The sequence below is a fragment of the Adiantum capillus-veneris genome, chromosome 25 (assembly GCF_014529385.1).
Source record: "Adiantum capillus-veneris isolate H3 chromosome 25, ASM1452938v2, whole genome shotgun sequence".
In the NCBI taxonomy this organism is placed as follows: Eukaryota; Viridiplantae; Streptophyta; class Polypodiopsida; order Polypodiales; family Pteridaceae; genus Adiantum; species Adiantum capillus-veneris.
The window spans coordinates 53897645-53913889 of NC_140955.1; the positions used below are offsets into that span (position 1 = coordinate 53897645).

A 16245-nucleotide genomic window follows, 5' to 3' on the forward strand; every position below is an offset into this window, starting at 1 on the left:
ACAACCAAACGCTCCCCAGGCATCGGCTTGCGTCGTTCTGAGGTTTTCAAACAAACGCTCCCCAGGCATCGGTCTGCTTCGTTCCGAGGTTCATCGGTCTGCTTCGTTCCGAGGTTCAAACAATATCAAAACAATATTTCTCACTTCTCCACCCGGGAGTTAAATCACCAATCATTGAAACCAATATCAAACCAGAGTCAAACAATTCAAATCGGCATCAAAACAGGTTCAAAACAGATACCATCCATTTCAAACAAATTCCAAACAGGATCACCAAACAAGATCAAACAGAACTCAAACTTAAAAAGCAATCTCGACATCAATCCAGCTCCAAAAGTCGATCGAATTTCCATCTTGAAACTTGCAGCAAGAAATTAAGGTTAGATTCCTTCCATAAGGTCGTAGCTGACCGCACCATGGTCCATAAGCTCTTGGACAGACAATATTCCTGTGGCTGTGATGGTAGTCCCAAGACATAGCAGTCACATCGGACCTCCAAGGTCATCAGCTCGTATTTCAAGTTATAATCTGCTAGGGTTTCCATGGCAAGCATTTCAGGATACCCCTCTGTACCAGAAGTTTCACTCCGAAGGAAGATGTCAGATACCATACAACTTTGGGCAAAAATTTTCTTGAAAGCTTGCCAAGTACTTGGAGTATGCTGCTTGGTAGCTGTAGACATCAATATCTGCATGGCATTGCGTCTGAGAAAAAACAGTGACTTCAAAGAAATCTGGATTCTTCTCTTGCAACTGATCTTAATTGGCTTATGCCCTGTAAGACACTGCAATGAAGACGGGAGCGCGCCCGATGCGCAATGAAGTAAGGGTGGGAGTCGCTAATAAGTCCGGGTTGGATGGGGAAGATATCCCGAATAATATTCCAATACCTCTGTTTGCTCTTTGGTAGGACTGGTATGCTTTCAGAAAAGCACACGCCTGATGCTCTGATACCACTGTCACATGCCAATAGAAAAGAATAGACTGAACAGACTTTTAGCACTTCAATAACTGAACAAAGAGAGAGAGAGAGAGACGACACGCGACACTGAGTGGCGGAGTTCCACCCCAGAGAGTATTGGCCCCAAACCTTGGCGCCCCTTTCGGTATTTCTTTATATTGTATCAACACAGTACAAGCCTGTACTCCAGACTCTGCATCTTCTCCAGGAAGCATGCCAAAGAATGAGCCCTAACCTCATATTTAAAGGCCCTTGGCCTAAAAAGCAATTACAGTGGAAAGCCTTCAAACTTAAAAGCATCTAGTCCAAAAGCAAAGCCAAAAAGCTGCCAACGTAAATCACGGAAATCCATACAGCCAGCCACGTCATCAGCCAACGCAATTTTCGGAAATCTCCCTGTTGCCCTTAGGGTTAGGGTTGGTTTTTGCAGTTTTAGGGTTAGGGTTTCCAAAATTAGGGTTTGCAGGTTTTAGGGTTAGGGTTTCCAGAATTAGGGTTTCAGCATGTTTCTGGCAAAAATTAGGGTTAGGGTTTTTGCTCTCGAGCAACCACGTCATCACTTTGTGACAGTTTAGGCACCTCGGCCACATTTGTAAGTTGGCTCCATTCTTTAGGCTTTGACACGTCAGCAGTTTGTTACAGCAAGCTTTCCATTAATGCTATGATCACCTACACCTACTACTTACACACACTTGTCTTCACTTAATGAGCAAAAATCAGCCCTTCTTCATGCAAGACTAGCAAATTCATATGGTGTTGCCATGTGTCCACTTAGCCTGTTTTGGTTTAAATTCCTAGTATCCACCAGCTTATAAAGTGTAGCGCGGGGCCTTAATGACTTTGAACTGAGCCTAGACACCCTTATATTGCTTGGATTCCCGACCATCTCGTGGCAACCTATTCTTCTCGACTACGGAGAAACTCTCGGCCGTCAACCGTTTCACACTGGCCACACAATGTCCGGTCATTTGTGACTTCAAAAAGAGGGTCCCAAAAATTAAATAAAAATGAAGAGAAAGAAACCAACAACTAAGGTTAGTATTTGCCACAGCCTCGTGACATACCCCCCTCTTGAAATCGCAAATATCCTCGATTGCATCCAAATATACATGCCATAGATGATTTAGTGTGATTAGCACCCTTTTATCATCACATGATATAGTAGGAAAGGTCGTGAAACATGATACAAATGACTTAATGAGACCTTCATACTTTTTGTTATTTCATCTACGATAGTGTTGGGTTAAAGGCCTAAATAACCCCTTTTTGTACATTTTTATACTTTGTCCAGGTTCAATGTTGTTCAAGTTCAATGTGAACCTGAACACAGTTTTTTAAAGTCACTTATAGAAAAGTGAAAAAACCCAAAACTCAATTATTGAGTTTTTCCCAAAAACATACGAGCTCTCTCTCTCTCTCTCTCTCTCTCTCTCTCTCTCTCTCTCTCTCTCTCTTTGCTTTCGATTGCTAGCGCTTCTTCTCTGCTGCACTCCACCTCTTGCTTCTTGCCCCAATCTTGCACTACATCGCGACGTGCATCTATTGGCACCTTCTGCTTCGCGCTTTCAACTGGTATCAAAGCCCTAGGGTTTCAAAACAGCCCTGTGCAGTCTGTTGGATAGCAAGTAAATATTGCTCTCCCGCGATCAATTTTGCTTCCATCGCGAAGCCCCTTACTTCCGGGGTCGAAAAGGTCACCAAAATAGCCCAAAACAGGCTGATTTTAGGTCAAAACAGATGATTTATAGGTTATAACAGGTCAAAGCAGCAATACGCAGGTGTACCAAAGTTGTGGGATCACATGTATTGATGTTTGTCGTGACAAATTGAGTGAAAAGCTGAGTACAGGTGCTTGAAATTGCACATTTCTGCTGAAATTTCAGATTTGGACAGTTTTATGTAAAGAAATTGTGGTCTATCGTATGCAAAGTCTTGTGGTTGCTCCTATTTGCTGAAATTTTCAGCCTATTGCATCTCTCTTGTATACACACTTGTGGTTGAATTAAAATGGCTTCTTCCTCTTCCGCATCTGACACTAAAAGTTTGATGGAAATCAAGGTTCGATGGTCAAGGCTTCGACCTCTGGCAAGAACGCATGTAAGGTATCCTTTTCTTAAAGGATTATGAAGATGCATTGGAAAAGAATAAGCTGCAAGGTTTTTCTGACGAAGAGAGGGCCAGGTTGAATAAGAAGGCTATGGCCTACATCAAAATGGCTATCAATGATGACATTTTGACGGACATCAAGCGTGTGGACTTTGCTTATGCAATATGGCAAAAGCTAAAGTCCAATTATGAGAACACGACGCCTGTGAACTAGGTGCATTTGATGCGAAAGTTGGTGAAATATGCAACTTGATGACTCGAAGTCAACTTTTGAGTATTTGAGTGCTTTTACAGGTGTGTTGAGTCAATTGCAGGACAGTGGGCTTCAACAATTCGATGATAAGCTGAAAGCTATTTTCTTGCTTATGACATTGCCAGATACTTGGGAAACCTTGGTTGCCTCCTTGAGCAACAGTCCCACCCTCACGTATGACGGTGTGAGAGGGTCTATTCTCAATGAAGAGATTAGACGCAAGTCTAGTGGGGAAGGTGGCAATTCTGCCTACAATGCAAGAGGTAGAAATCAAAGGCGTGATGCTGGCAACAGGACTCAAAATAGAATTAAGAGCAAGACAAAGGATAAGATGTCACTTGCTATCAATGTGGCAGAAAGGGTCACAAGAAACCCGATTGCAGGTATTTCAAGAAAGAGCAGGAAAGGAAGAAGGAAATGCAAGAAAAGAAGAAGAAAGATGAGAAGAAAGGGGAAAAATCAGCAGGTGATTCCTCCAAGGATGTTGAGAATGCAAATGTATCCTCTAGTGTGGTCATTGAGGAGTTGTTAGACGTTGAGGAAATTTTGGTTGCAGCTTCATGCCTCTCAGATTTGGTGATAGCTAATGAGCTGAGTAGGGCAAACTGGAGTTTGTCCTATATAAGCAGTCCTCCCCTTTGTACTTTTGGCAAGTTGCTGAATGCAGATTGCCAGCATTTGGGCTCTCTCTCTCTCTCTCTCTCTCTCTCTCTCTCTCTCTGCTAGTGCTTTCTCTCTCTAGCGTTTTGCACACACTCTAGCGTTTTCTGCAGGAGGTGATATCAGCCATCGATCTCTCTCTCTAGCCCTAGCGCTTCCCTTTCTGGCCTGTTACCACCGCTCGTAGCGGTTGTGCATCCTTGGAAAGATCCGGTGCTTGTTCGGTGGGCGGTACGCGTTTGTGCCTTCACGGCAAGGAGATTCATCCCGATAGATTCGAGATCTATTGGCTGCCCGTCACAGAGAGGTGTCTTGATCGCAGTTGCAGATAGTTCCTCATCCGATTCACCTTCTTTCCGCTGTACCTTTGACAACTATGTGGCCAAGAAAGTGAATCTCTTCCAAGAAGAACTCACTTTTCTTAGGATCGACAAGCAACCTGTGGACTGCATAGCTCTGCAAACACAATGGTCAAGTGATGCCTATGCTCCTCTTCATTCTTTGAGTAGACTATCATGTCGTCAAAGAATGTGCTGACAAACTTTTGATGTGGGCGGAAAATCCAATCCATCATCCTATTGAACGTAGCAGGAGCATGTGTAAGACCGAACGGCATCACTAAGAACTCATACATACCAAATGTTGTCCTAAATGTCGTCTTGTGCACATCCTCTGACCTGATATGAATCTGATGGTACCCACTCTTAAGGTCTATCTTGTTGAAAATTGCAGCACCCTCTAGTTTGTCAAGAATATCATCAATCCTTGGAATAGGAAACCTGTTCTCGATGGTATTCTTATTCAACGCACGGTAATTAATACACATGCGCCAAGAGCCATCCTTCTTCTGCACTAGAAGCACTGGGGAGCAAAAGGGTGAAGAGCTAGGTTGAATAAGCCCTCTCTCTAGCTGCTCCTCTACTTGGCCCATAATCTCTTTCTGCTGAGCCGCACTAACCCTGTACGGAGCATAGTTACACGGAACGGGAACGCCCCCCCCCCCCGAGCAACGGAACGGGAACGGGGGACCGGAACGATGAACCTAAAATATGCCAGGGAGGGACCTGTTTTTGACTCTTGAGAGCTTGAGGGTTTGGATTATCTAGGAGAGGATGGGAAGGATACCCACCTTCCCCCCACAATGAAGCTTGTAAGTTGTGCCATATTGATGATGCTTGAGGCTTGAGCCATATTGATGGCTGCCCGTTCCGCTTGAGCCATATTGATAGCTTTTAAAGAAAAAAGGACCCCCCCCCCCCCCCCCCCGCGCCCCTCCCTTGTGTGAGTCTTGAGAGGTTTGAACCCTCCCCCAAACAGCCGCTCTCTCTCTCTCTCTCTCTCTCTCTCTCTCTCTCTCTCTCTCTCTCTCTCTCTCTCTCTCTCTACTTTTTTTGAATTTTGTTGCCCATTTCGCCCTGTCTTTCTGGCGGCCCGTTCCACCCGTTCCCTGTTACACTGGTACGGAGGCCTATTTGGTGGGCAACCTGACACCAAATCTATCGCTTGATCCTCAGGCCTCTCCGGCGGCAACCGAGACGGTAATGAGTCAGAAAAATAGTCATTAAATTCTCGCAAAAATGCTGACCTTTCTTTATCTAACACAGATAAATTTGACTGACAACTATCTGAAACATCACGTACAAAAATCAAGTACGCTGAAAGATGATTCTGAATTACAGAAGTGATAGCCGAAGCAGATACAATAGGGATAGACTCCCCTTTAAGCTTTACATCAAGGATGTGAGTTTTGCCCCTATGCTGAAGGGTGATCTTCTCGTTGAAGACATCGAGCACTCCATGTATACCGAAATCCATGGGATTCCCTACAACGCATCGCACCGTTCCAGTGGCATGATGTAAAATTCTTCTGTGTCCACGTATGACTGAATATACAGACGCACTCTGAGTGGCCATGACATGCCAACCCTGCCTCTGCTGTGTACCCCATCTTTTCAGCTTTGATGCCCAGCTTGATGGCCAACTCTAGTGAGATAAAGTTTGCTTTAGCACCGGGATCAAAGAAGATAAGTGTTGTCTGGTCTCTGACTTTACCCCACGCTCTTGACCTATTACCCACCATATCTAGCTCTCTACCGTGGGTTTGCTTCTTGCCTTTCTTGTCCTCTTTTGTCATCCGAATCAGCCGGTCTTCTTCTTTGTGGACAATCTGTAGCAAAGTGACGAGGCTGCTCGCATATGAAACATTTGTTCTCAGCCATTAAAGCCCTTCTTTTTTTTCGAACAACTTGCGCACAAAAGGCTTCCTTTTCTTTTTCTTAGTCTGTCCTTTAGACGTTTCGGCTGAGTCCTTGCCTTTGCTTGCCTTTTCTAACCCCTAGGACGCTTTAGGAGTCACGTCACAACGGGCTTATTTGCTGATTTTTTTTTTGTTTGCTGACTCCCTTTCACGTTGCCCGGAAACCCAGTGTCCTCTCTCTTCAACAAGGCAAGACCAATGTTGGCAACTGCCATAAGCTAAGTGAGGGTAGCCACTCTGTTCTTTGTATAGTAATCTCGAAGCCCTTTAGGCAACCCACAACAATACTTCTCAATCCGCTCTGTTAGTGGCACAAACCTGTAGGAGGTTACTGAGAGCAATGCTTTACAAAACCTTCGATTATACTCCTGTAGGCTCTTGCAAGTAGCCGCAATGAGTTGGTGCCAATCTGTCATGACATCAGCTTCAAATTCATTTGACAGCCACGCAGATGCAAACATTTGCTTGATATGCACTTGTAAAGGGGACATTCTTAAATTCAGCTCTTTTTCGAATACCACCCTTGGTCAAGGCTAATAATCAAGAGGGTATCTGATTAGAAAAGCTCCACTTTTCAGAAAAGTCAAGCTCCATATTAGAAAGAATTTGGTTGCAGCATGTATGAGCAAGTAACTTCCTAGTTTTGATGAACTGTAAAATTGTCATCATACAGTAGAGGCTTCTGTTTTAGCTTGCTGGAGTCTTTAACCAGGGCCGGACATGTATCTGTATATGAGACTGATGCTACAACTCTGCAATCTACAATGAACATATAGCTGTGAAATTCTGAATTACAGGAAGTTGATAATGAATTTTTAGCAGCCTTGTGTCAAGCTATTGAGCACCTTGGCTAGTGATAATGGTTGGTACATTTTAAGTGTAGGATACAGACTTTCCTCTAGTAAAGCATGTTCGCATTCTGTGAGAGAATTTATTGGCTGCATCCACACATTTCAATGCAAGAGACTTAAGGATAGAGCATTTTACAGAGACTTTGTTGATGTGTTCGAATGCTCATGAGAAAAGGAATGGTCAATGTAGACGGAGTATTGGCCTCACCTCGACAATCTCTTTTATCTAACCATATTTCATTCTTACTTGGTTTATAATGTCTCTTCTTCAACATGTTTTCAATGTGTGCATTTTTGACATCTGTATCCTCGGGTCTCTTGGAGTTTATAATTCAAGTTGTCTGTCCTTCCAGATATGCTTCATTAAGCTTTAAGTGCAGTGTCCATATCTGCTTTTACCCGTGTACATGTTCAATGTTGACTGTTTGAACCGACATCTTCATTATAAGTAGCTGCATAGCCTGTTCAAAACCCCCATGGGTTTGATAGTAACATTCTGGGTAAACCCTTGGTGCAGGGAGATGATTTGGATTTTGCGTACGACAGTATTTCAGCATTTTCAAGTCAAAAGAGTAACCAAGAAGCTGTTTTAGGGGCAGAGGAATCGTTGAAGGAAATCAGGTATTTGATGTTTTTTTATGTAATGCAAAAGGTCACAAGCCCTACTTTTTGCTCAAAAAACCGTATTTGATGCTTTTACAAAATTTTGAAGTGTATTTTTGTTATGGAAATAAACTAACAGTTGCATGCAATGTGAATAATGTCAGTTCCTTATACCTGTTCTTTGATAATAAAAGAAACTCCCAGTGTCTCAGAGAGTGATCCATGGAACTTTTTAGCTTTTATTCCATTAAAGATTCTTAAATGGACCACGAAAACATGTTTAATGCACAGTAAGATCGAGTTCGCATTCTTTCAGGTTTCCAGGAGCTGCTCTAATCTTGCAAAGCACTGGTTGAAACTGCTTTGTTCTTGGTTGTTTCGACTTAAGTGGTAGAATTTGTCTCAAATGAAGATTGTTAGCTTGACGCATGGGCATAGAACTATAAATCACAGGGAAAACTCAATGTCAAGAACAAAATAGTCGATACATTTCAACTTCAAATGCAATGTGATCAAGGAGAACCCTGGCTTACATGATCTTTTGTTTTTTCCACCAGAGACACAACCACATCCTTTAAGTCTGAGGCAGCTGACTTGCAAAAGAGAATACATCGTCTACAGTTGCAGCTTAATGTGTTAACTGGACAAGCTTCTGCCTTGATACAAGGCAGGAGAGCGAGAAGTGCTGCTGCCTTGTCTGCAAGCGAACAACTGCTACTAGTAGAAGAGAAACTTGCTAGTAAGAACTTGGAGGTAAAGGATTGCACTTGTCGTCCTCTACCAATTTCTGTTAAGGGCTTCAACTTTGTATCGCTTTAGTTTTGTAATATGCAAAAATTACCATTATCGCATACTTTGTGCCTCTTTCTACTACTGATGCAACCAAAGTAAGTTTACATTAAAGCTCTTTTATACATTTTATGGGGCCAAATGGGTTTTATATGGAGTTGCACTTTTCTTGGGTACTCTTGTCAACTTTTTTCTGTTTATAGTTTCGCCTGGATGCTGGGAAATTGTAGGCGTATCCGATAAGGATTTCTACTTGTTTTCCTTTTTCAGGTGAGCTCGGTGGTTGAAAAGATTGCAGCTTCAGCACAGGAACTTGCACATTATCATTCTGGTGAAGGTACGTACGTTTGATGGAGAGGCCTTGAGGCCTTTAAAGGTTATTACTTCAACATGGAACTCAAGACCTTTTGTTCTTACAATTGAGGTTACTTGCAGAGGAAGGAGTCTATATTTCTTTCATGGATTTGGAGTCCTATACACTGCAAGATCTATCATGTACCAGGGAATTAAACCATTGGTTTGTGAAGAATTTTGATATGGTAGGATTTACATTGTTGGAATGTGTTCTTTTATATAGGGGATATTGTTAATATACTTGGAGGTATGGTAAGAGGCAGGAATCTTTAAGAAGCAGACTATTTTAGAAAACAAGCTTATCGGTTTTGATTATGCTCGATAAACTGTGCAAGATTTTCAGCTTGTCTGTATAATTAATACAATGGCTGTGCTCAGGGGCCCTCAAGGCTTGTAGCCGAGGAAGGGAAGTCGAAGTGCACGTGGGTAAGCCTTGATGATGTCACTAACCGGTTTGGGCGAGGTAAGTTTGAGTTTTTCAAAGCCGAATGGATGGTGAGCTCCTTTTCAGTGACTTGGAAATCTTTTATGCGGACAGATGAAAGTCTGAGTACCATATAAATGTGAATGGGAATCTTTTGTGCGTAGAGATCCGAGTCTGAGTACCGTACAGATGTGGAAGAGCTTTATGGGATTGGCGTTGCCATGACATTCTATAGCATTCGTGAAGCATATACTTGTCTATATAGTGCATCAAAGGTTTCGGTTTGAATGAGATAGAAAGATTGCCTAATGTGGAAACAAGGGAAGGCATTGCGGTCTAGCATAGTCTCTTGCAATGTAGTGTGTTGTATCACAGTCTCACTGCACATCTCCATGCACAATAGAGTCTCTACACCCCCTTGTATCGTTAGTATGGTCTTTTGTTTGGTGCTGAGGGTGCCGCCAACAAGTCACTTGTAGTTGATACTTGAAGTCTAAGGGTTCTACTTTTCATTCATTGCATATAGGGTTGACCACAGTTGCTGCCACCATTGTTTTTTGTGTTGTCTATATTGTCTACTGCAGTCTACTTGTTACATAGGTCTACCAGTATCTACTTGTGCTGCTTATTATCTACTGTATGATGCTTTCTTTGATGTATTGAGTGAGACAAACTTGCATATTGTATCAAAAGCCCCCGCTTCATGGAGAGCATAAATGCACATGCACATCTGCCTGCAACAGTTAGCATATCCCAACAATCAAAGGGTTGTGAATTCAATGTTCTTTGTTTTTTGTTTCTAGCATTTTGTTGTGGCTTATTTCAGTTGAAAGTCTATTCACTTCATGTAGCTTTTATGTTTATATAATAGTTGTTTCCACCAAGCAAAGGTGGGTGTTGGCAAGCTGGCTGCTTATCGGCGTCTCAAACCTCGACACCTCTCAAAATAGTGCACGTCATCTTAGATCTTTTATAACAGTAATTACTTGAGATGCTCAAGCGCATCAAATGGATATCTTGACCTCCAGCTATAATTCTCCAAGGCATATTAGGAGGTTACAAGGATGTCCTAAGGCCAAGTCATAGCAAAGTCAGTGTAATGTGTTCCTCTAATCTCGTACATGCACGAGTTCAAAACTAGTCTCCCAAGCAGCTCTTTCTCAAAATTCTCTGAAGTAGATCAGTTTGAGGTGTTTGTGGCATGCGTGTTTGTCGGTGCTCAAGAAAGCAAGGGTGTGTACATCAACATGAGCTGATTGTTTCTACAGGAATCAAGTTGCTTCTGTGGTATTCATATCAGCTGGCACAAAATTTACTGTGTTACTTTCAATTAAGATTTTGCCGAGTTCAAAGTTTGTTTCTGTTATTGGAATATAGGGATTGTTTGTTTTACAGTGCATATGAAGGATTGTGGTCCTTTTCACACAACATGTTTGCAACTAAAAGGATATTTACAACTGATGTATTAAATGTGCCAGTCTTCATGTTTCAGGAGACTCCGAGAAGTTGTATCAGAATCGGGTTATAGAGCTCCAGCGCTTGCGGTCAATGTGTGTGAATGATGTTCATTAAATATTTATGGCTTATTAATGAATGAAGTGAGTTCTTGTTTTGGCCAACTCAGACAGCTGTTCTTCATACAAGGATAAGACCTTCCTAAGACTTGAGATTTGCTTAGGATGCAGAGATTGTGCCTAACATTTCAAAGCATAGTGTTTTCTAATTTTGTTGGATATGTACTTGCAGTTTTGGAATAAGCGAAAGACAGTGGGTTGAGGCTCAGGTTGAGAATTCAAAGCAACAAGCTGTACTCACAGCAGCAAATATCCAATTTTCTGCAGATGAGGCACATGTTCACTCTGATCTTCATCTCCTAAGGTGAATAGCACTAAATGTTTTATATGCTTATAGCTGTCCCATTGCGGCAAAGCTTTTGTCATGAGGACTCTCTCATTGGCAAGAGGCAAGATTGGACCGCGTGGTGCAATGTGGTGGAGGGGGGACAACTCGGCACGCTGATAAGTTGGAATGGATTCTCAGGGGACTATGCGTGTGCGTGTGTGCATGTGCGTGTTGGGGGGGGGGGGGGGGGGACGTAGCCAAATTCATAGGCCAAGAGCAAGGCTGAACCCCACGGTGCAATGTGGTGGAGAGTTTTCTGTGGAAGAGCCTTCTTTGAAATTTCTGGGATAGGGCTGGAATATTACATACAAAAGTGCCCTTCGTAAAGCAATGAACTGCCATCTTTTCTTTGCCACAACGTTTCAGCTTATGTTAGAGCACAATAGATATAGTGGTGACCATGTTAGCGTCACCGCAAAACGTTTCATGGCCAAAACGGGGTGTTTCACTCATAATCCATAAATATCAATAGAGAGACCATAATTTTTTATTTCTATGGAGAGTTTTCTTTTTCAGGCTTTTCACTCTCAGGCGTTTCACCTACAAGGTGAAATGTTTCGGCCATCTCATCCGTTTCGCGTTTCAGGCTTACTGAAACACGTTTTTGGGTGACGCTGTAATGTCTTCAAAAGGCCAAAATGACCTAGGAGACCATAAGGTTACATCCATGTGTGAATCTAGTACAATGTCTGGGAAATGTTAAAATGAAAATAAGTCAAGGTACCTAGAGTGGGTAGGTATGTAAGCCTACCCTTTGAACATATCCTCTCTAGTCCTAATGCAGCAATGCTGCATATCCCCCCGTCAATCTCGCCTCTGCAACACTCTTGTAGAGAAAGTAGGTCTATTGAATACAACACCAAGCTATGTATAGGAGTCGCATACTTCACTATCTCTTGTCCATATGTAAAAATAGGTACTGATCTCTAGACCCGCTGGGCTATAGTATTGAATACCATCACCTTCGTTTTGCCAAGGTTGATAGAGAGCCCACTATCATGTGCACAAGCATTTAACGCATCTAGATGTCTTTGCATAGCCTTCAGAGAGTCTAAAATAAGCACAATATCGTCAGTATAAAGCAATAAGGTATCCATGTACCTGACAACTACACCCCTCTACGCCGTGCAATGTTAGTATAGTAAGAAATCTCATTGATATACAATCCAAACAAAGTCGAAGAAAGTGGGCATCCCTATTTCACCCCAATAGTAAAGTGATGTCCGTACTCTCCCTATAACGGTCTCATAAGGTGCCATGATATCCCGTACAAGCTCCTGTGGACTCCCAAGTCATGTAGTCTCTGTATCAATTTGGCTCTCGGGGTTGTGTCTGTCCCAAACTTCTGACTTGTCAAGCCACTGAAGAATGGAACCAACTTGCAGATCCCGGTCTAGGGGTCTAAACCCTAAGAGCAAGAAGCAGCAAAAGAATCCTTACCAACTTACAGATCCTCGTCGAGTGGGGTAATTTTTGAAGAAGTTCCTACCAACTTATGGGACCCCGTCCGATGGGGCCCAAGTGACCTAAAGAGATTAAATAAAACAGGACCCACACACACATACACACAAACATTTGCGTTGAGCATGATGACGTGGGAGTTGTATGGACGTCCGTTTTTGTGTTGATAGTGCCACGTGGTAGACTGTACGGATCTCCATCCATCTGGGTTTTTTAGACCAGTTACTCGTACATGTATAGCTCTAGTCTTCCTTCGCTGCTCTTCTTCTGAAGTCATGTTGATGATTGTAGAAGTGGAGATAGATGTGGTTTCTTTCCCTTTCCCTTTCTTAGCGACTTCTATCATTTCTCGGCCTCATCCGCCTTCTTCTTTGTCTTCGTGATCACATCCACCCACGAAGACGTCTTTGCCACATTCTGTTTCTCTTCCTCTTTGATCATTCGTACCTGTTCCTTGATGACCTTGATTTCCCCTATCAGCGAGGGTTGGAATTCACCTTCCTCTAGTCCACTGCTTGCTCTATCAGCAAGCTCTTGGTTGAGGGCTGAGACCTCTTCTTTGAGTGCTTGTGAATCCGCCTTAAGTGCTTGTATCTTTTCAGGCAGGTCCTCTATCTCGTTCTTCCATTGCGTGCCTTCGTTGAGGAACATTTGAAGAAGGTTGGCCTTCTCCTTCCACCATCTTCCATCTTTGCTTTCCATTCCTTCATCTCCCTTTTCACTTGTGTTATCCGCTTCTTTCTAAGCATGAAGGTTGCCTTCGTACGAGACTTGCAAATTGGTGAAGCGCTCATGACTTCCACATAACAACCCATGCTGTGCAGGCTGAATTGTTGTCCCACGCCAGAGCTGCTGCGAAGTGTGAGAAGAAACAGCACTCGCGATTGGCTGGCTGGAGCACCTACGCAGAGAGGGAGAGAGGAAAACGGGGGGGGGAGAGAGAGAGAGAGAGAGAGAGAGAGAGAGAGAGAGAGAGAGAGAGAGAGAGAGAGAGAGAGAGAGAGAGAGAGAGAGAGAGAGAGAGAGAGAGATGAAATGAAATGAAATGTAATATTAACGTCTTCAGAAGGCCAAAATGACCTATGAGACCAAAAGATTACATGTGGTGAATCTAATACCAGGTCTGGGTACAAAAAGTACAAAGAACTGAAAAGAAAATAGTGGGTAGGGGTGGGGTGAAAGTTGATACAAAGGGAAGACAAAGGGTGAGTTGATACAATGGAGCTCTGTGACAGCCGAGGCATCATATACATATACATCAGTATCCAAAAGGCTATAGAGAGTCAATGTCCTCCAAGGTAGGCACTCTGTCGGGACGGCTCTTATGTTGCGCCAGTATGGTATGGATCCTCTCCTCTCAAGTCTCCCCGATGCTGCATAGGCTCTGGTCAATCGCGTATCTGTTGCACGCCTCAAGGAAAATACTGGACCACTGAAAATTGCCCCAAGATAAGTGTATGTATTTGCATACTCCACAGTCTCTCGACCATATGTAAAAATGGGGGCGGACCTCCTTACCCACTGCGCCGTGGTGTTAAACACCATTACCTTGGTCTTACCAAGGTTCACAGACAATCCACTGTCCCGTGCAAATACATGCAATGCATCCAAATGATGCTGCATCCCCTCTGGAGAATCTGAGATCAACACAATATCATCAACATATATAGCAATGGAATCCATGTCCCTGCAAGCTGAGCACCTCTATCACCCTTTGTCTGTACATAATCTGAAAACTCATCTACATATATCCCAAAGAGAGTCGGAGATAGGGGACTACCTTGCTTCACCCCAATGGTGGAGTGAACCATGTTGGACATGCCGTGAGTAGTGCACACCTGTCCTACCACTGTCCTGTATAAAGCTAAGATCCCCCAGATCAACTCTGTGGGCACCCCCATGTCTTGCAATCTGCGTATGAGTCCGACTCATGGCGCTGTATCAAAGGCTTTGCGGAAATCCACAAAGCTACAATATATCCTCCTGCCATGGTGTCTACCCTCCTCAATAATGGCTCTGAGTGTCAAAATCTGGTCAAGAGTGGAGAAACCTCTCTTGAACCCTGCCTGTCCTGCTGCCCATATGCGCTCTCTCCCTGCCCATGCACTCAATACATGCTCAAGAATTGATGCATATAGCCTAGCCAGAGTGTGACCAACCATGATGGTTCGGTAATTCCCGGGAAGCGTAGGATCTCCCGACTTGAAGATAAGTACAATAGTGGACATACTCCAAGTCTCAGGGAAACCCTCATACATTGCTCTATTAAACATCATAGCAAGAGGCTCTGCAAGCATATCTCTGGCATGGATAAAGTGCTCTGCTACTAGACCATCATGATCCTGTGCTCTTTTTGTCTTCATCTTGTCAATGGCTTTCCTTACCCTCTCAGCAGTAAAGAAAGTACATGTTTCTGGGCATGCCTCTGGAGGGTCAGGCAAAGGTGGCTGCCCCGATGTTGTATAGAGAGATGTAGCATATTCCCCCCATGTCTCTGTGGAAGTGATGGCTGGCGGTGGAGAGTGCTCATTGAAAAGCCTCCATACTTCACTAGAGTCCTAACTAATAAACAACTGATACAGATCACCCTCTAATTGAGATAGGTAAGCGCTCTTCTTTCGTCGCACTAGGGGGCGAAAGATAATCTATGACTGTCTATGTATAGTAGTACCCATGAGCACCTCTCTGTAATTTGATCCTCCTCTCCTACACTCCTCATCATACCAACTGTTCTGAGGCATGCTCCCAGATCGTCTGCGTGTAGGCTGGCTGTGGGGATATGCCTCTGATGCTGCATCATGGAGCGTCTCTGTCAGAATCTTCGTGAGCTCATCTAGTGGTCGTCTTGGCTCCTGAGTGAATAGCTGCCTGTATATTTCATCAGTGTACATGGGATCTGTCTCCCTCGTGAAGGTATACCGAGTATGTGTGGAGGCCTCTCCCAATGGAGCTGTGTTGAACTGGAATGATAGAGTGAAAGACAAGATAGCATGATCGACTACTACCCCAACCGGCCTGGTTCCCACCATGAGATCTTGAAAGGAAGGAATGAGTCTTGGCGGAGCCATAATATAATCCACTGTACTAGCGCCATGCCGATGTGGAAAGCATGTAAAACCACCTGCTCTGCAAGGAATCTCTGTGGGCCATTCAAAATGGCCAATCCATGTGCAGTCCCCATATCAATCAAGTATCTGCCATACTCAGTGTGCTTCTCATCCTGTGATAATCTAGACAGGCCCATTTCTGTAATATCAAGCTCCCGTATCAACTCCTCTGAGGTATCATAGAATAGTGTTTGGTGATGGGCAGTCCTAGCATTGAAATCCCCCAAGATAATAATGTTGCCATCTCTAGAAAACTCCCATATATCATTATCCAAAATAGAGAAGAGGGATTGTCCTCTAGGGGATGCATATACTGACGTACTAGGAGGGAAATAGCAAATAGCGATGTAGAGATATCTGCCTGTCATTGCCTTCAGTCTCACCCACATGTACCTAGCATGCTTATCCCTCCGAGCTATATGTATCAGAGACTGTAGCTCGTCCTTGAATAAGACTGCCACTCCTCCCGAACCTCGTCCTCTGTGCTCTGATCGAGTCTCCTGTCTGCAAGTTGTCTC

The 16245-nt window shown here is 43.6% G+C and overlaps 1 protein-coding gene across 2 annotated transcripts in view; it reads left to right on the forward strand.

Moving 5' to 3' along the window:
• Positions 1-16245, forward strand: part of AUG3 (HAUS augmin-like complex subunit) — a 135460-nt gene that overhangs the window by 68617 nt on the left and 50598 nt on the right. For both annotated transcript variants that reach the window (XM_086499466.1, XM_086499467.1), the window contains exons 3-9: positions 7605-7708; positions 8248-8443; positions 8750-8816; positions 8915-9018; positions 9212-9296; positions 10750-10807; positions 11004-11135. In XM_086499466.1, coding sequence (XP_086355592.1) covers positions 7605-7708; positions 8248-8443; positions 8750-8816; positions 8915-9018; positions 9212-9296; positions 10750-10807; positions 11004-11135 — 746 coding nt within the window. The remainder of the gene's footprint in view (positions 1-7604; positions 7709-8247; positions 8444-8749; positions 8817-8914; positions 9019-9211; positions 9297-10749; positions 10808-11003; positions 11136-16245) is intronic.